The 21,992-nt window shown below is 55.3% G+C and overlaps 1 protein-coding gene across 1 annotated transcript; it reads left to right on the top strand.

Moving 5' to 3' along the window:
- Positions 1-633: 633 nt before the first annotated feature.
- On the top strand, positions 634-3,740 carry LOC142483009 (rho GTPase-activating protein 23-like; the record flags this gene model as incomplete). The annotated part of the gene is given in 3 exon segments (XM_075583114.1): positions 634-665; positions 1,515-2,261; positions 2,263-3,740. Coding segments are annotated over 3 exon segments (953 nt in total), but the record flags the coding sequence as incomplete, so codon positions are not given.
- Between the last annotated feature and the right edge of the window lie 18,252 nt (positions 3,741-21,992).

Here is a 21,992-nt window from a genome sequence, read left to right as displayed (position 1 = left end):
TCTCTCTCACACACTTACCTGCGGAGGCTCCCCCACAGCAGAGCGCGCGCTCTCTCCGCGTCTCTCTCACACACTTACCTTCGGAGGCTCCCCCACAGCAGAGCGCGCGCTCTCTCCGCGTCTCACTCACTTCCCTGCCAGCGACCTCCGCTCGGACACGGAAACAATGCGCGCCATCGCCCACACACACATTAACCTGTTCTCTGCTGGAGGGACCTGCGGTTTATACCTGCGCACTCCATGTGTCTGTCTACACGTATGATCAAAGCCATGTTGTATTTGTGTGTGTTTGTAAAGACTTCATACGTGTGAGCGCTTTTTAACCTCTTTGGTGCCAGAAAAGTGGGTCCATGTAAAAAGCTTCAGGGCGGGCTCCGGCCTGACGCCCGCGCCCTCTCCGTGTCGCCTCCGTGATGTCTCGTGCAGTTATTGTGCGTCTCGGTGTGTGATTATTGGCGCGGGCAGCACGTGTGTTGTGTGTAACCCTGGGAATATTGGGGGGTTGTTGTGTGTCCGTTGCCTCGGGACGTTATCAGTGTAATGATTGATGTAATAACTCCTGCAGCGCATTTGGTTGCAGAGATGGCGATCCTCCCTCCTCACCGTCTCCTCTTCTCCTCTGTCTGCTTTCAGATTCAACCAACAGTGATTCTGCTAAAGCAAAGGTGAGTGTGTGCGCGGGGGGGTGTGAGTGTGTGCGCGGGGGGGGTGCGAGTGTGCGCGCGGGGGGGGTGCGAGTGTGTGCGCGGGGGGGTGCGAGTGTGTGCGCGGGGGGGTGCGAGTGTGTGCACGGGGGGGGGTGCGAGTGTGCGCGGGGGGGTGCGAGTGTGTGCGCGGGGGGGTGCGAGTGTGCGCGCGGGGGGGTGCGAGTGTGTGCGCGGGGGGGTGCGAGTGTGTGCGCGGGGGGTGCGAGTGTGTGCGCGGGGGGGTGCGAGTGCGCGGGGGGTGCGAGTGTGTGCGCGGGGGGGGTGCGAGTGTGTGAGGGGGTGCGTGTGCGCGGGGGGGGGTGCGAGTGTGTGCGCGGGGGGTGCGTGTGTGTGAGGGGGGCTGCGTGTGTGCAGGGTGCGAGTGGCGGGGGTAGTGGTTCGAGTGTGAAGGGGGGTGCGATTGTGTGAGGGGGGGGCTGCGTGTGTGAGGGGGGGCTGCGTGTGTGAGGGGGGTGTGCGAGTTTGACACAGCACCAAAGAGGCGGCTTCCTGCCTCCCTGCAAACTCCGGCGTCACATGTTAGATGAATAAACGGTTTCAGACCATGCGCAGCGATCCCAGAGAACAGGGAAACGCCGCGTAGCAAAACCGCGGCCTAGAAATGGGCGAGCCCCCTCCCTGTGATCCTCCATCTTTATAGGGTCCTGGCTTCCTGTTATATCTGCAGCCCGAGTCACGCAGCGATGGCGGCACCGTGTTGGAATGAGGGCGGTCTGGGCGTGCCGACGTTAATAACGCCATGGGAGGGGGGGGGGAAGGAAGTAGGGGGGCAGTGGTCCTTAATAAGACGCGCCGCTCTCGTTGCAGGCCTCTCGGAAGGAGACCTACGCTCGCGATATCCTGTCCATTCCCTTCATCTCCGCCGTGAACCGCAAGCGCAAGAAGCGGCGAGACGAGAAGCGATTCGGGAGCAGCACGGACGACGACTCGGAGCAGGAGGCGGCACGGGCGGGGCAGGCCGAGAAAGAGGCGGAGGGTCCCGGAGAGGCCCCGGCTCCCGCCCCCTCGCCGCCTGCGGAGACCGGGGGGGAGGAGCCAGGGGCGAGCCGGTGGCCCGGCCCGGAGAGGATTCCCGCCGACTCCCGCTCCATCGTGTCGGGATACTCCACCCTCTCCACGCTGTGCTCGGAGCCCGCCTCCAGCGTCCGCGGCGACGAGGCCGACGACGAGCGCAGCGTGCTCAGCCACATGGAAACCGACAGGGAGGGGAGGACGCGGGAGGCGGGGGAGCGTCCGCGCTCGCAGGACTCATTCACATCTCAGCGGCTCATCCCGGGGGACACGCTGGCGCGGCGGAGGATGGGCCGCGGCAGGCCGGGCGCCCCCGAGGAGTCCGCGACCTCTCCCGCTCAGCGCCCGAGGCAGGCGGCGGCGGACGACCTGTGCATGGCGGCGCTGCGAAAGCCCGGCTCGCCCGAGACGCGGCGCAGGAAAAGCGCCTGGCGCAGGCATACGGTGGTGCTCCCGGGGCAGCTGACGGACTGCAACTTTAATGACTGGAAGGAACCGCCCGCGGGGGGCTCTGCTGCCCCGGATCCGGGGGTCCGGCTGAGCGGGGGGGGCGTGGGCGGCCTCTCTCGCAGACGGGAGAGACTCTGGGCTCAGCAGCCTGGAGTCCCAGAAAGCCAGGGCCCCCGCCTCCCCGGAACCTGCAGCCGACAGGGCCCCCAGCCAAGGGGTCAAATCCCAGAATCCTCCTCTGCAGCCAGGGCTCCGGCAGTACCTGTGACCTCCCTCCCCTCGCTGGAGCACAGCACTGACTCTCTCGCCCCCCCGCCCCCCGCGCGCGTGTATCCCAGAGACTCTGGCGCACCAGGCGTGTGGGATTGAGCCGCGCAGGAGGGTGCTAAAGAATCGTCCGTGTCCTCCCCCGACACACGCGTGAGGTATGGGGGGGGGGGGAAATCGCCCAACATGACACCGGAGTCTCTCTGCTGGACGTCTGCCACCTCCCCCCCGGGCCTTTGTCTCTGGTGTGGGGGCCGGGGGGAGGATGTCTGGGTGAGCGGTTACATACCCCAGCGCCCCCGGGGTTGGGTGACCTCTGCCATTACACAGTGTTCCTCTGTACCCAGAGTGAGGGAGTGAGAGGGGGGCGTGGGGTGCCATACTCAGTATTGTTGTACACTGCAGAGTGCCTGTTTGCATTCACATGCAGGAAGTCCCTAAACGCTGAAGCAGGAGCTGCACTGAAGCAGGAGCTGCTGTGCCTTACTGCCTCAGGCTGCGCTTGTAGCGCACGCAACCGTGCGAACAAGCGGCGTCGCCTAAACTTGAATTGCAACTGTCGCGATGGGTGACGTCATCGGTCGCGTCGCCGGCACTATAAGCGCAGCCCCAACCCTTCAACTGCTACACTGCAGAGACAGATCTGTGTGTACTGTATATAGACAGTATAATAAGTTAATGTGGGATATATATATACAGTATATATACTGTATATATCCCCGTATGTATTTTACACTTTGTTTTATATCGAATTCTACAAAAACAAAACACTTATTCCAAATATTCTGCGTGACGATGTCTGAGGGTAACACAACAACTACAATCCACGTGTGGGTAACGGAGACTTGTTCCCTTAACCTTTAGCGTGTGTGTGTGTGTGTGTATGTGTACACACACACACACACACACACACACACGGAATCACACCTTCCCTCTGGTAGAGACGTGGTTGAAGGGTTAAAGGGCTCTGGCACGGACACCCCTCCCGCTATGCCCGGGGGGGGGGCTCTCTGATGATACCTCTGTCCCCCCCGGATAAGGGCTAAGACGGTTTACTTTCGGGTTTAACCGTTGCACTGCCGGCGGAGGTGCGACCCTCCCGCGGTTCCCCATGGCTGCCATGTTTACAGATACCCAAAGTGTTGTGTTCTTCGTGCTCCCGGACGCTGCGGGGGAGGGGCTGGCGTTGGCAGCGGCGTGCTAACACGTATACTGCGACGCGGGCCTCTCCGGCAGGGAAAGGGTTATCAGTATTGGTCTTTATATAAAGTGCTGGCGAGGGGGGGTTGCTGCTTGTGCCCCATCTCTGGGGGGGAGGGGTGAGGGATGCGGGGGTGAGGGAGGGGAGGTAATGCGGGGGCGAGGGGGGGTAGGCGAGGTGATGCAGGGGGGGAGGTGAGGTGAGGGAGGCGCGAGGCGCGGGCAATTTCTGTAACCACCGTGCCAAGGGAGTCTTTCCCTACAGCAGCGATTCCCAACCCCGGGGGGGGTTGCGGGAGGCGTCTCCAAGGGGTAACGGGGGACCCCCGGCAGTATAACAGGGTCCTGAGCCCGCGTTAGGACTGCGCGCTTAGTAAGGCTCCAAACTGCACCGTGGCTGTCACAGCAGGAGTTTCCCACAATGCTTTGCACCCACAGGACTTCGGTAAGCCCCCGCAGTGAGCGACAGCCTGCACACACACTGAGGGGCAGTTTGGGGGGTTATTAAGTGTATGTTCCCCCCCCAGGGGCTCAGGACACTATATACTGCCTGGGATCGGGCACACAGTTTGTCGGTGTAGTATGTTCTAGGGGGAAGGGGGGGGGAGCATAGTGATGAAGGCGGGGGGCAATCTGTAGAGAGCTCCACCTGGTGGCTGCACCTGCAGAGCGGACCTGCCTATAGTGGGGCTTGGCTGCCCTGGTGGTGAGGGGTTGTCCTGCTGTTGGGGGGATTTAAATAGCATTGGGTGGGCACAGCCGTGTTTCTCTACCAGAGGGGCTCTGCATGTACATAGCCTCGCAATGCATCGGTAACCTCGCATGGGCTGCAATTCCCATCATGCAGTGGGGGCCGCAGGCCGCTGTGGCGTCAGTCTGTACTCGCGCCCCCAGCGGTGATGCAGCGCGACACTGCGCCTCATACCCCTCAGTGACAGCGGGTCACCTGCACCCCTCACCGTGACAGCGGGTCACTTATACCCCTCACAGTGACAGCGGGTCACTTATACCCCTCACCGTGACAGCGGGTCACTTATACCCCTCAGTGACAGCGGGTCACCTGCACCCCTCACCGTGACAGCGGGTCACTTATACCCCTCACAGTGACAGCGGGTCACTTATACCCCTCACAGTGACGGCGGGTCACCTGCACCTGTTTGCTTTATACAGCATTGTAACCAAAAGGTCACCATGTCCTGCACCCGTCCCTTCCTAATCCCCAGAGAGGTGTGACCATGTCCTGCACCCGTCCCTAACCCTAATCCCCAGAGAGGTGTGACCATGTCCTGCACCCGTCCCTTCCTAACCCCCAGAGAGGTGTGACCATGTCCTGCACCCGTCCCTTCCTAACCCCCAGAGAGGTTTGACCATGTCCTGCACCCGTCCCTTCCTAACCCCCAGAGAGGTGTGACCATGTCCTGCACCCGTCCCTCCCTAACCCCCAGAGAGGTGTGACCATGTCCTGCACCCGTCCCTAACCCCCAGAGAGGTGTGACCATGTCCTGCACCCGTCCCTAACCCCCAGAGAGGTGTGACCATGTCCTGCACCCGTCCCTTCCTAACCCCCAGAGAGGTTTGACCATGTCCTGCACCCGTCCCTTCCTAACCCCCAGAGAGGTGTGACCATGTCCTGCACCCGTCCCTTCCTAATCCCCAGAGAGGTGTGACCATGTCCTGCACCCGTCCCTTCCTAACCCCCAGAGAGGTGTGACCATGTCCTGCACCCGTCCCTTCCTAACCCCCAGAGAGGTGTGACCATGTCCTGCACCCGTCCCTTCCTAACCCCAGAGAGGTGTGACCATGTCCTGCACCCGTCCCTAACCCTAACCCCCAGAGAGGTGTGACCATGTCCTGCACCCGTCCCTTCCTAACCCCCAGAGAGGTGTGACCATGTCCTGCACCCGTCCCTCCCTAACCCCCAGAGAGGTGTGACCATGTCCTGCACCCGTCCCTTCCTAACCCCCAGAGAAGTGTGACCATGTCCTGCACCTGTCCCTAACCCCCAGAGAGGTGTGACCATGTCCTGCACCCGTCCCTTCCTAACCCCCAGAGAGGTGTGACCATGTCCTGCACCCGTCCCTTCCTAACCCCCAGAGAGGTGTGACCATGTCCTGCACCCGTCCCTTCCTAACCCCAGAGAGGTGTGACCATGTCCTGCACCCGTCCCTTCCTAACCAGAGAGGTGTGACCATGTCCTGCACCCGTCCCTAACCCCCAGAGAGGTGTGACCATGTCCTGCACCCGTCCCTAACCCCCGAGAGGTGTAACCATGTCCTGCACCCGTCCCTTCCTAACCCCCAGAGAGGTGTGACCATGTCCTGCACCCGTCCCTAACCCCCAGAGAGGTGTGACCATCTCCTGCACCCGTCCCTAACCCCCAGAGAGGTGTGACCATCTCCTGCACCCGTCCCTAACCCCCAGAGAGGTGTGACCATGTCCTGCACCCGTCCCTTCCTAACCCCCAGAGAGGCAGCTCCTACCGATACCGCTTACTGCAAGGCGTAGTTAACCCTTTCTCTCAGAAAAGCCAAGGAGATATCCAAGTGCCATTAACCGCCAATCTTACCTCATTCTGCCGTCGCCGAAACCCCTTCCTCCCACCATGCTCGGTACCACTACACGGTGCGGCGGGCTCATACCCCAGGGAGAGCGCTTGCCCGGGAATCCGGCGGTGCGGCTCCCGTTGAGGCAGCGCGTGGGTGCGTAGGCAGACCCTCCGCCTCTGTATCCACGAGCAGTATTATACGGCCCGTTAACCCTGTGTGCTCTGACGTCGGACACGCCGCTCTCCTTGCACACGCTGCACTCGCACTGTTACATTGCTCGGCCGATACATGTGTGCATTGATGATTTAACCTTCTCAATGCCGCAGGGGAGACCAGACGCTGCGTGTGCGTCATACACCCGTTCTCGTGCGGGAGGGGCGCTGGGCATGTCCTGGGGGGGGCTGGGGAGGGGTATCCCCCCGGTGTGATTGGGGTTTATTTACACAGCCTCCTGAGAGGTGAAAGGGGAACTTTCCCCCCGGGGGGGTTACAGTCCCACCCCCTTTCCCAGGTCTCCTCGGCGGTTGCTGCGAGGCCGGGAGCCTGCGTGCGCGGGTATTTCCCCGGGAGAAGTGATTGTGTTCAGACACGTATGTAAACCCGCGTGGTAATGCCTGGCGGGGCAGGAAGGGTGCCAGTGTCTGGGGTACAGTGCTGTGTACTGCACCGACACACTTTATTCGAGCAAATACCCGGTATGTACCTGGCAGATACCTGGAATGCGCCGCTCCTCACCTCTGACAAGCCCCGTTGCGTTTGCCTTCCCAGCCTGGGTTCATGCCTGGCTGACGGGCGGCTGATCTGTTAAATGATAATGATTAGGATTTAATAGGCTGCAATGCTTCGCGTGTCTACCAGATGGCATAAATTCATGAATTGTAATGCAGTATATATATATATACTGTGCAGTATTGCAGCCAGCGGGAATAAAATGCTTCAATCCCTGCCTGGAAAATACCTCAATGCACTCGGGCAGAAAACAGTCACAAACCTCAATACACCCGGGTATACCCGAATTCGTGGGACTAGCCGAGCTCGAATAAAGTGTGTCGCCAGTGTATGTGGTGGGGGGGTGGCAGCGGTGGGTAACTGTTGCAGAGTGAGGAGGGGGGGAGGGTCAGGGGGAGAGACCGATAAGTGAGGAGGGGGGACGTGAGGGGTTGTAAGGGGGGGGGGCAGGGCAGTGGGGTAGAGGCATCGTTAGGGGGGGGACGGTGTAGAGGGAATATGGCATAAGCGAGGACCCCCCCCTCCCCCGATGTTATTGATGTGAATGTAATGATGATGGAATATGACGACATACCTCACATTTCCTGTGATGTCACAGCGATGTCACTGCAGCCTGACACCGGGGTTGGTTGACCCCCCCAGCAGCGGCCGCCTCGATATTAAGCTCTCGCGAAGGGTTAATGAACTAAGCCACGTTATTTGCCACGGAATCTGTTACTCGTGTCACTAATTAGTATTATGTGGTTGTGTCACACGGACAGCCTGCGTGGCGGGGGGAGGGGGTGGCGTCTGCTCACTCTCCCCGTGCCGCGTTATTGCGCCGTTAATAACCGCCGCCTTACCTCCCGGCACACACTAACGCCTCTCCTGCCAGAATGCCTTGCCTATCCCAGAGATAGATATAGGTATATATATATATATATATATACCTATGGGATGAGCATCTGTCTCTGCATTCACACCTGTGTGCTGACTGGCTCTGTGAGGAAGGTGTATATATACATATATATATATATTATCCGGGATAAGAGGCAGGCCCCCCGACATTACCAGCTCCAGCATTAACACAAAGGGGGAGGGAATTATTTATTTATATCGGCAATATATTCAGACTGTTACTAATGCTATATATATATATATATATATATATACTGCGCCCCCGCCTCTCCGTAATCCTTTAGCGGGGGGTGGGGGCAGTTCCCTATGCAAGCTTTATTTTCTATTATTTAAAGACACGTTCCCGATACTGTACAATACGGGGGGGGGGTATTCCTATTTAAATATGAGCCCCCACGCCGGAATGATTGTGGCCGCTGAGCTGCGCTGACTTATTGCATCAGAGCTGCGTTAAATCCGAGTTTCCAGCGTTCCCCGAGGCAATCCGCCCAGGTTATTACATGCAGAAGCGAGACCGTGTTAGCACAGGGGTCACCGGCGCGTTACTGCAGCATAATATTACTCCCCCGGTAACGTGACGGCGTCGCGGTGCTACTCCCATCCTGACAGCAACGCCATGTTAGGCGTCGGCTAACGGAACTGTGGGGGTTACGCACCCTCACCCTGCAGAAGCCCATGTTACAGGGGCTGGGAGGGGGGGGAGTAACGCCAGGGTTAGCCGTGTCCTCCCCCCCGTGGGTGTGCCACGTTAGGAGAACGCCTCGTGGGCAAGTGGTTACCACGGACGTTCCGTTCTCGCGCTGTGTCAGAGCCGCGCGCGGTGTTACCCGGGATATAACGGAGCCGTGCGGGGGTCCGGGAAAGATGGGAACATTTCCTGGGCCTACGTTATGTCTGTGCCTGAGAAACCGCCTCTGTACGCTACACCCCAACTCCTGCTCTGTTCCCAGGCACAGCCGAGGAAGGAAGAAATAAAGGCGCAGGCTTCGGGCCTGTTTAACCCCTGCCGTGCCATCACGTGCTTCTGTCGCAGGGAAAGGGGCGTCCTTCCCTCCCCCCTTTCGGTTTAGTTCGTGGTCGGATTTGCGGACGCCCCCTTAGCGTACCTCCGATGACGTACAGCGCGTGGCATGAAACCCCGCGGGGGGGGGGGGGGGGCGCCACCGTTCAGGGTGCTACGCTGTACGTCTGCAGTGCACTGAAGGGGTTAAATAACAGCAAGCCAATAACAGGGAGGGTGGTAAATGGGGTTTAAAGAGGACCTTTCTAAATCGGTCTGATTGGGGGAACTTTACCAATCCCAGGCACCCTGTGCGGCGGCGCACGCACTGCACATGGACGCCGCTTGGGGTTTCTGAGCAGCCATCTTTAAATGCCCCACCCAAATATCTCCTTACAGGGTATGGTGTGTGTGTGTGTGATGGGGGCAGCAGCAAATGCCTTAACCCCTCTTGTGCCAGGGGCCTGCCATGCTTTGCGTCCCCGTGGATTCCAGCAGCAGAGGGGTTAATGTCGCAGCATGTCTGTATCCGCAGCCCCCCCCCCCCCCCGGAAGTATTCTGTGTACATACTGCAGCCATTCCAGCCCAATATTGTGACTAATGTGTGTGTCCCCCTGTCCTGCCGATACTGTACAGTTATTATTATTATTATTACTGTTACTGTGCTCTGTAAATGTGTAACATATTACCGCACGGAGACGGAACTGTTCCCCTGTAAGGAATGGAGTAACGTTGCTGAATAAAGGTGTGTGCATGTGCTTCTTTGTGAGGGGAATGTGTGGTTGTGGGGGGAGGCGGGGGGGGGGGGCGCACAACATGACACGGGCAGCAGGAAATCTCTGCCCCGGAGAGCTTGCAATCTAAGACCATACAGGATGAAGGCTTCACCTCGTGCCCTGCATAGTACCACAACGACTTGTAACTACGTTAGAAAAACGGCGTCTTACTGCCGAGCGTTAAACCAGCAGCGCCCCCCCCCCCGTACTAAATACCCCCCATTCTCTGCATTATCAGCGCCATGGGATGAAGGATTATATCAACCCAGTCAAAGCGTCCGTTTACCAGGGGATCATTAAACCATGGACTAGCACAATATGTACAGGGGGGGGGGGGGGGGCGAGAAAACGTGTGTGAACCCCCAATGATAATTGGGCAAATTCCATGGTTTTTCCAGGAGAACCGTCTTGTATCAAAACCAGTCTTTTTCTTAAATATCCCATTGCGTTTATATTAACCAATTCCAAGTCTTTTGGGGGAAAAAACAAACTGTGTATAAATTAGACAAACAATAAGTAATTAAGAGTCAGGATGTGTGCAAAAGGAAGTGAACCCTGCTTTTATCAGCTGAATTAAAGGGGATAATTAGAATCGGGTGTTTAAATAATTAGGTAGATTTCAGGGGTGGGTTTGGGGGGCCCCCGAGGCCCCCACCCTATATACAGATCAGAACCGTTGCGAGTTTGGTCTTCACCATACAGGGGTGAGGAAACACGGCGTGCCACAATCAAAAGAAATCTCTGAGGACCTCAGGAAAGCCGTTATTGATGCTTATCAGTCTGGAAAGGGTTACAAACCCATGTCTAAGGATTTGGGGATCCACCTAATCCAATGTCAAACAAATGGAGAAAGTTCAAGACCTCAGTCACTCAACCAAGGAGCGGTCGTCCTACCACAATCTCTCCAAGAACAAACCGGCAAATGATCCAGGAAGTCCCCAAGAAGCCCAGAGTAACGCCCAAGGATCGGCCGGCCACTCTCGCCTCGGCTAATGCGAGTGTTCATGGCTCAGCCATCAGAAAAAGGCTGACCAAGGACGGAGTTCATGGAAGGACGGCCAGGAGGAAACCACTGCTCGCTAATAAGAACATTGCTGCCCGTCTGAAGTTTGCCAAAAAGAGCATGGATGATCCCCAAGAGTTCTGGAACAATGTTCTCTGGACAGACGAGTGAAAGGTAGAACTTTTTGGACTCAACGTTTCTTATTATGTTTGTTTTTTGCCAAAGTTTTTTACATAGTTACAGACTCTCACACGTTATATAGTTACAGACTTTCTCTCACACGTTACATAGTTACAGACTCTCACACACGTTACATAGTTACAGACTTTCTCACACACGTTACATAGTTACAGACTTTCTCTCACACGTTACATAGTTACAGACTCTCACACACGTTACATAGTTACAGACTGTCTCACACACGTTACATAGTTAGACTTTCTCACACACGTTACATAGTTACAGACTTTCTCACACACGTTACATAGTTACAGACTCTCACACACGTTACATAGTTACAGACACACACGTTACATAGTTACAGACTTTCTCACACACGTTACATAGTTACAGACTTTCTCACACACGTTACATAGTTACAGACTCACACACGTTACATAGTTACAGACTCACACACGTTACATAGTTACAGACTCACACACGTTACATAGTTACAGACTCACACGTTACATAGTTACAGACTTTCTCACACACGTTACAAAGTTACAGACTTTCTCACACACGTTACATAGTTACAGACTTTCTCACACACGTTACATAGTTACAGACTCACACACGTTACATAGTTACAGACTCACACACGTTACATAGTTACAGACTTTCTCACACACGTTACATAGTTAGAGACACACACACGTTACATAGTTACAGACTTTCTCACACACGTTACATAGTTACAGACTTTCTCACACACGTTACATAGTTACAGACTCACACACGTTACATAGTTACAGACTTTCTCACACATGTTACATAGTTACAGACTCACACGTTACATAGTTACAGACTTTCTCACACACGTTACATAGTTAGACTCACACACGTTACATAGTTACAGACTTTCTCACACACGTTACATAGTTACAGACTTTCTCACACACGTTACATAGTTACAGACTTTCTCACACACGTTACATAGTTACAGACTTTCTCACACATGTTACATAGTTACAGACTTTCTCACACACGTTACATAGTTACAGACTCACACACGTTACATAGTTACAGACTCACACACGGATACTGATACTTTTTCAACATTTTATTTATCCACAAACGATTCACGATTCCTGTTTCTGTGACATTTGGTTGATCAGGTTAACCAATATCTATTATTGGGACTTCTGCATTTCAAAACCTAAAATGTTATTGGATCTTAATCTGTGAACATACTACTGGGGTTCCCAAACGTTTTCTCGCCACTGTACGTAGCGCGCACTTCCACGTGAGATTACAGACGCCGCGCCACTCCCGAACATCACGGCGAGCTGCCAGCACGGAAAACTGTGGCCTTAACCAATCATCTCCTATGTTCAGCACACAGGACACGGAATACCTAAAGAACATATATACGCAAAGGAGGGTCCCTTATAGGAGGGATCAGTTGTGTGTGGTAATTTATAAAATGCACGTAGACATATATTTATATATATTTATTAACCAGCGGCTTACCTACGTCTCGGGTACAATACTGCTGGGGTTATATATATATATATCGCAGCTTTCCCGGTTATAAAACCCTCCCGCTGCGCATCGCGACCTCGACTTGGACCGGTCCACATATCTTGAAAAGAAATGACAACAGAGACCCAAAGACACAGAAAGATACCGCAGAGAAAAAAGAAAAAAAGTGTTTATTAAAAACCTCCAAACGTGGATTTAAACCAAATAAAAAGAGGCGATAAATAAATCAAAGCGTCTCCGTTTCACACAGAAAGAAAAACACGTACGGTCTCATGTTTCACAGAATATTTATGGCATCCATATTTTATTTTTTTGTACACAGAGCTATATATTATTCTACAAATAGAAGCGTCGACTGTAGAAACGCACATTTTCGCCCCGCGGTGCTGCGAAGCCGCGCCCCCCCCTCCCCCCGCGCGGCGAGAGAGAGACCGCAAACAGTTCACAGTACAAATCCATGCTCAAAGACGGACACGTCGGGAACGACCTCGGGACACTTTCTAAACATCGGGGGGGGGGGGGTTTTCCCTCGCAATCTCCAGCTTTCATTTTTAAACAACATAGAGACGACGATATTGCTACGTTTACCATGCAAGGACCGTGTGCGCGGCGCGCGCTTCTCTCCGCACGCCGCAGGACGGGCCCCTCGGAAGTGGGACCCCGAAGGGAAGAAAGTGGCTTTTTTTTTCATTCTTGGTGACTGAGGGGGGGGGGGGGTCAGCATTTTATTGCAGGACCCCTAAAGGGGATTCATGACCACCACTCTGTAAGGCTGCGCTTCTAGCGACGGCGCGTCAAAACACGCATTGCCGCCGTAGTAAGCGCTGCGTGACGGCCTGGTCATCTCAAATTGATTTTTCCAGCGACCGCAGCCTGAAGTCGCCGGCACTATAAGCGCAGCCTGACGCACGACGTCGCGTCACCAGCACTATAAGCGCGGCCTTAAGCCCATCGCGTCGCCGGCACTATAAGCGCAGCCTTACCCAGAAGACAGCAGCATGAAATGGTGAGAAGTACAAAACCTTTCACCCAAATGTGCAAACCATGTGACATTTAGCGGGGAGGAGGGGGGGTGACATTTAGCGGGGAGGGGGGGGGTGACATTTAGCGGGGAGGGGGGGGGTGACATTTAGCGGGGAGGAGGGGGGGTGACATTTAGCGGGGAGGGGGGGGGTGACATTTAGCGGGGAGGGGGTGACATTTAGCGGGGAGGGGGGGGGTGACATTTAGCGGGGAGGGGGGGGTGACATTTAGCGGGGAGGGGGTGACATTTAGCGGGGAGGAGGGGGGGTGACATTTAGCGGGGAGGGGGGGGGTGACATTTAGCGGGGAGGGGGTGACATTTAGCGGGGAGGAGGGGGGGTGACATTTAGCGGGGAGGGGGGGGGTGACATTTAGCGGGGAGGGGGTGACATTTAGCGGGGAGGAGGGGGGGGGGTGACATTTAGCGAGGAGGAGGGGGGGGGTGACATTTAGCGGGGAGGAGGGGGGGTGACATTTAGCGGGGAGGGGGGGGGTGACATTTAGCGGGGAGGGGGGGGGTGACATTTAGCGGGGAGGAGGGGGGGTGACATTTAGCGGGGAGGGGGGGGGTGACATTTAGCGGGGAGGGGGTGACATTTAGCGGGGAGGGGGGGGGTGACATTTAGCGGGGAGGGGGGGGGTGACATTTAGCGGGGAGGGGGTGACATTTAGCGGGGAGGAGGGGGGGTGACATTTAGCGGGGAGGGGGGGGGTGACATTTAGCGGGGAGGGGGGTGACATTTAGCGGGGAGGAGGGGGGGTGACATTTAGCGGGGAGGGGGGGGGTGACATTTAGCGGGGAGGGGGTGACATTTAGCGGGGAGGAGGGGGGGGGGTGACATTTAGCGAGGAGGAGGGGGGGGGTGACATTTAGCGGGGAGGAGGGGGGGGTGACATTTAGCGGGGGGAGGGGGGGGGTGACATTTAGCGGGGAGGAGGTGACATTTAGCGAGGAGGAGGGGGGGGTGACATTTAGCGGGGAGGAGGGGGGGGTGACATTTAGCGGGGGGGGGGGGTTCTCGCCAATGAAAATGCGCGGTTGTAAAACTTTGCAGGTAGTTCTCCCAGTAACAGACTGAAATATGGAGGGAGAGACGAGGGACAGAGAGGGAATGAGGAAGAAGAGAGGAGGGAGGGAGGAAGGAGGGAGGGGGCGAGCAGAGTGAGAGAGGAAGGAGGGAGTGGAGGGAGAGAAAAGGGAGCAGAGGGAAGAGAGGAAGGAGACGGAGAGGAGGGAGGGAGAGAGAGACAAGGAGGGAGAGAGGGACGAGACAGCAAGGAGGGAGGGAGGGAGGGAGGAGAGGGTCTGAATATACAGTCACATGTACATTTCCTTAGACAAGATCCAAAATGATTAAGAACTTCCCAGCGACCTACATTAGGGGGAAATCTGCACCAGTGTGCACACACACACACACACACACACACACACACACACACACACACACACACCCAGTGACATACACCCAGGGTGCAAACACACACACACACACCCAGTGACATACACCCAGTGTGCAAACACACACACAGACACACACACACACACACACACACCCAGTGACATAGACACAGTGTGCAAACATACACACACACAGTGACACACACACACACAGTGACACACACACACACACACACACACACACACACACACACACACACACCCAGTGACATACACCCAGGGTGCAAACACACACACACACACCCAGTGACATACACCCAGTGTGCAAACACACACACAGACACACACACACACACACACACACCCAGTGACATAGACACAGTGTGCAAACATACACACACACAGTGACACACACACACACAGTGACACACACACACACAGTGACACACACACACACAGTGACACACAGTGACACACACACACACACACACACACACACACACACACACACACCCAGTGACATACACACAGTGTGCAAACACACACATACACACAGTGTGCAAACATACACACACACAGTGACACACACACACACACAGTGACACACACACACACACACAGTGACACACAGTGACACACAGTGACACACAGTGACACACAGTGACACACACACACACACACACACACACACACACACACACACACACACACACACACACACACACAGTGACATACACACACACACACACACACACACACACACCCAGTGACATACACCCAGTGTGCAAACACACACACACACACACAGTGACATACACCCAGTGTGCAAACACACACACACACACACACCCAGTGACATACACCCAGTGTGCAAACACACACACATACACCCAGTGTGCAAACACACACACAGACACACCCAGTGACATACACACAGTGTGCAAACACACACACACACACACACACACCCAGTGACATACACACAGTGTGCAAACACACACACACACACACACACACACCCAGTGTGCAAACACACACACACACACACACACCCAGTGTGCAAACACACACACACACACACACACACACACACACACACACACACACACACAGTGACATACACACACACACACAGTGTGCAAACACACACACACACCCAGTGACATACACAGTGTGCAAACACACACACACACCCAGTGACATACACACAGTGTGCAAACACACACACACACACACACACACACACACACACACACACACACACACACACACACACACACACACACACACACACACACACACACACACCCAGTGACATACACACAGTGTGCAAACACACACACACACACACACACACACACACACACAGTGACACACACACAGTGACACACACACAGTGACACACACACAGTGACACACACACAGTGACACACACACACACACACACAGTGACACACACAGTGACACACACACACACACACACACACAGTAACACACACACACACAGTAACACACACACACACACACACACACACACACACACACACACACACACACACACACAGTGACATACACACACACAGTGACATACACACACACACACACACAGTGACATACACACACACACACACAGTAACACACACACACACACACAGTGACACACACACACACCAGTGACATACACACACACACACACAGTGACATACACACACACACACAGTGACATACACACACACACACACACACACACACACACACCACACACACACACACAGTGACATACACACACACACAGTGTGCAAACACACACAGCGGAGCCCCCTCCTCTATATAAAGATCCCATCACACACACAGCGGGCCCCCTCCTCTATATAAAGATCCATCACACACACAGCGGGGCCCCCTCTCTATATAAGATCCATCACACACACAGCGGGGCCCCTCCTATATAAAGATCCCATCACACACACAGCGGGGCCCCCTCCTCTATATAAAGATCCCATCACACACACAGCGGGGCCCCCTCCTCTATATAAAGATCCCATCACACACACAGCGGGGCCCCCTCCTCTATATAAAGATCCATCACACACACAGCGGGGCCCCCTCCTCTATATAAGATCCATCACACACACAGCGAGGCCCCTCTCTATATAAAGATCCCATCACACACACAGCGGGGCCCCCTCCTCTATATAAAGATCCCATCACACACACAGCGGGGCCCCCTCCTCTATATAAAGCTCCCATCACACACACACAGCGGGGCACCCTCCTCTATATAAAGATCCCCATCACACACACAGCGGGGCCCCCTCCTCTATATAAAGATCCCGTCACACACACAGCGGGGCCCCTCCTCTATATAAAGATCCCATCACACACACAGCGGGGCCCCCTCCTCTATATAAAGATCCCATCACACACAGCGGGGCCCCCTCCTCTATATAAAGATCCCGTCACACACACAGCGGGGCCCCTCCTCTATATAAAGATCCATCACACACAGCGGGGCCCCCTCCTCTATATAAAGATCCCGTCACACACACAGCGGGGCCCCCTCCTCTATATAAAGATCCCATCACACACACAGCGGGGCCCCTCCTCTATATAAAGATCCCGTCACACACACAGCGGGCCCCTCCTCTATATAAAGATCCATCACACACACAGCGGGGCCCCTCCTCTATATAAAGATCCCGTCACACACACAGCGGGCCCCTCCTCTATATAAAGATCCCATCACACACACAGCGGGGCCCCCTCCTCTATATAAAGATCCCGTCACACACACAGCGGGGCCCCCTCCTCTATATAAAGATCCCATCACACACACAGCGGAGCCCCTCCTCTATATAAAGATCCCGTCACACACAGCGGGCCCCCTCCTCTATATAAAGATCCCATCACACACACAGCGGAGCCCCCTCCTCTATATAAAGATCCATCACACACACAGCGGGGCCCCCTCCTCTATATAAAGATCCCATCACACACACAGCGGGGCCCCCTCCTCTATATAAAGATCCCATCACACACACAGCGGGGCCCCCTCCTCTATATAAAGATCCCATCACACACAGCGGAGCCCCCTCCTCTATATAAAGATCCCGTCACACACACAGCGGGGCCCCCTCCTCTATATAAAGATCCCATCACACACACAGCGGGGCCCCCTCCTCTATATAAAGATCCCGTCACACACACAGCGGGGCCCCCTCCTCTATATAAGATCCCATCACACACACAGCGGGGCCCCCTCCTCTATATAAAGATCCCATCGCACACGCAGCGGGGCCCCCTCCTCTATATAAAGATCCCATCACACACACAGCGGGGCCCCCTCCTCTATATAAAGATCCCATCACACACACAGCGGGCCCCCTCCTCTATATAAAGATCCCATCACACACACAGCGGGGCCCCCTCCTCTATATAAAGATCCCATCACACACACAGCGGGGCCCCCTCCTCTATATAAGATCCCATCACACACAGCGGGCCCCCTCCTCTATATAAAGATCCCATCACACACACAGCGGGGCCCCCTCCTCTATATAAAGATCCATCACACACACAGCGGGGCCGCCCTCCTCTATATAAAGATCCCATCACACACACAGCGGGGCCCCTCCTCTATATAAAGATCCATCACACACACACAGCGGGGCCCCCTCCTCTATATAAAGATCCCATCACACACACAGCGGGGCCCCCTCCTCTATATAAAGATCCCATCACACACACAGCGGGGCCCCCTCCTCTATATAAAGATCCCATCACACACACAGCGGGGCCCCCTCCTCTATATAAAGATCCCATCACACACACAGCGGGGCCCCCTCCTCTATATAAAGATCCCATCACACACACAGCGGGGCCCCCTCCTCTATATAAAGATCCCATCACACACACAGCGGGGCCCCCTCCTCTATATAAAGATCCCATCACACACACAGCGGGGCCCCCTCCTCTATATAAAGATCCCATCACAACACAGCGGAGCCCCCTCCTCTATATAAAGATCCCGTCACACACACAGCGGGGCCCCCTCCTCTATATAAAGATCCCATCACACACACAGCGGGGCCCCCTCCTCTATATAAAGATCCCGTCACACACACAGCGGGGCCCCCTCCTCTATATAAAGATCCCATCACACACACAGCGGGGCCCCCTCCTCTATATAAAGATCCCATCGCACACACAGCGGGGCCCCCTCCTCTATATAAAGATCCCATCACACACACAGCGGGGCCCCCTCCTCTATATAAAGATCCCATCACACACACAGCGGGCCCCCTCCTCTATATAAAGATCCCATCACACACACAGCGGGGCCCCCTCCTCTATATAAAGATCCCATCACACACACAGCGGGGCCCCCTCCTCTATATAAAGATCCCATCACACACACAGCGGAGCCCCCTCCTCTATATAAAGATCCCAGTCACACACACACAGCGGGGCCCCCTCCTCTATATAAAGATCCCATCACACACACAGCGGGGCCCCCTCCTCTATATAAAGATCCCATCACACACACACAGCGGGGCCCCCTCCTCTATATAAAGATCCCATCACACACACAGCGGGGCCCCCTCCTCTATATAAAGATCCCATCACACACACAGCGGGGCCCCCTCCTCTATATAAAGATCCCATCACACACACAGCGGGGCCCCCTCCTCTATATAAAGATCCCATCACACACACAGCGGGGCCCCCTCCTCTATATAAAGATCCCATCACACACAGCGGGGCCCCCTCCTCTATATAAAGATCCCGTCACACACACAGCGGGGCCCCCTCCTCTATATAAAGATCCCATCACACACACAGCGGGGCCCCCTCCTCTATATAAAGATCCCAGTCACACACACAGCGGGGCCCCCTCCTCTATATAAAGATCCCATCACACACACAGCGGGGCCCCCTCCTCTATATAAAGATCCCATCACACACACAGCGGGGCCCCCTCCTCTATATAAAGATCCCATCACACACACAGCGGGGCCCCCTCCTCTATATAAAGATCCCATCACACACACAGCGGGGCCCCCTCCTCTATATAAAGATCCCATCACACACACAGCGGGCCCCCTCCTCTATATAAAGATCCCATCACACACACAGCGGGGCCCCCTCCTCTATATAAAGATCCCATCACACACACAGCGGGGCCCCCTCCTCTATATAAAGATCCCATCACACACAGCGGGGCCCCCTCCTCTATATAAAGATCCCATCACACACACAGCGGGGCCCCCTCCTCTATATAAAGATCCCATCACACACACAGCGGGGCCCCCTCCTCTATATAAAGATCCCGTCACACACAGCGGGGCCCCCCCTCTATATAAAGATCCCATCACACACACAGCGGGGCCCCCTCCTCTATATAAAGATCCCATCGCACACGCAGCGGGGCCCCCTCCTCTATATAAAGATCCCATCACACACACACAGCGGGGCCCCTCCTCTATATAAAGATCCCATCACACACACAGCGGGGCCCCCTCCTCTATATAAGATCCCATCACACACACACAGCGGGGCCCCCTCCTCTATATAAAGATCCCATCACACACACAGCGGGGCCCCCTCCTCTATATAAAGATCCCATCACACACACAGCGGGCCCCCTCCTCTATATAAAGATCCCATCACACACACACAGCGGGGCCCCCTCCTCTATATAAAGATCCCATCACACACACAGCGGGGCCCCCTCCTCTATATAAAGATCCCATCACACACACAGCGGGGCCCCCCCCTCTATATAAAGATCCATCACACACACAGCGAGGGCCCCCTCCTCTATATAAAGATCCCATCACACACACAGCGGGGGCCCCCTCCTCTATATAAAGATCCCATCACACACACAGCGGGGCCCCCTCCTCTATATAAAGATCCCATCACACACACAGCGGGGCCCCCTCCTCTATATAAAGATCCCATCACACACACAGCGGGGCCCCCTCCTCTATATAAAGATCCCATCACACACACAGCGGGGCCCCCTCCTCTATATAAAGATCCCATCACACACACACAGCGGGCCCCCCTCCTCTATATAAAGATCCCATCACACACACAGCGGGGCCCCCTCCTCTATATAAAGATCCCATCACACACACAGCGGGCCCCCTCCTCTATATAAAGATCCCATCACACACACAGCGGGCCCCCTCCTCTATATAAAGATCCCATCACACACACAGCGGGGCCCCCTCCTCTATATAAAGATCCCATCACACACACACAGCGGGCCCCCTCCTCTATATAAAGATCCCATCACACACACAGCGGGGCCCCCTCCTCTATATAAAGATCCCATCACACACACAGCGGGCCCCCTCCTCTATATAAAGATCCATCACACACACAGCGGGGCCCCCTCCTCTATATAAAGATCCCGTCACACACACACAGCGGGGCCCCCTCCTCTATATAAAGACCCATCACACACACAGCGGGGGCCCCCTCCTCTATATAAAGATCCCGTCACACACACAGCGGGGCCCCCTCCTCTATATAAAGATCCCATCACACACACAGCGGGGCCCCCTCTTCTATATAAAGATCCCATCACACACACAGCGGAGCCCCCTCCTCTATATAAAGATCCCATCACACACACAGCGGGGCCCCCTCCTCTATATAAGATCCCATCACACACACAGCGGGGCCCCCTCCTCTATATAAAGATCCCATCACACACACAGCGGGGCCCCCTCCTCTATATAAAGATCCCATCACACACACAGCGGGGCCCCTCCTCTATATAAAGATCCCATCACACACAGCGGGGCCCCCTCCTCTATATAAAGATCCCATCACACACAGCGGGACCCCTCCTCTATATAAAGATCCCATCACACACACAGCGGGGCCCCTCCTCTATATAAAGATCCCATCACACACACAGCGGGGCCCCCTCCTCTATATAAAGATCCCATCACACACACAGCGGGGCCCCCTCCTCTATATAAAGATCCCATCACACACACAGCGGGGCCCCCTCCTCTATATAAAGATCCCATCACACACACAGCGGGCCCCCTCCTCTATATAAAGATCCCATCACACACAGCGGGGCCCCCTCCTCTATATAAAGATCCCATCACACACACAGCGGGGCCCCCTCCTCTATATAAAGATCCCATCACACACACAGCGGGGCCCCCTCCTCTATATAAAGATCCCGTCACACACACACAGCGGAGCCCCCTCCTCTATATAAAGATCCCATCACACACACAGCGGGGCCCCC

This window comes from Ascaphus truei, unplaced genomic scaffold (genome assembly GCF_040206685.1).
Source record: "Ascaphus truei isolate aAscTru1 unplaced genomic scaffold, aAscTru1.hap1 HAP1_SCAFFOLD_2868, whole genome shotgun sequence".
In the NCBI taxonomy this organism is placed as follows: Eukaryota; Metazoa; Chordata; class Amphibia; order Anura; family Ascaphidae; genus Ascaphus; species Ascaphus truei.
The sequence above is the reverse complement of the archived record's forward strand: the minus strand, read 5'-3'. Positions and strand labels throughout refer to the sequence as shown.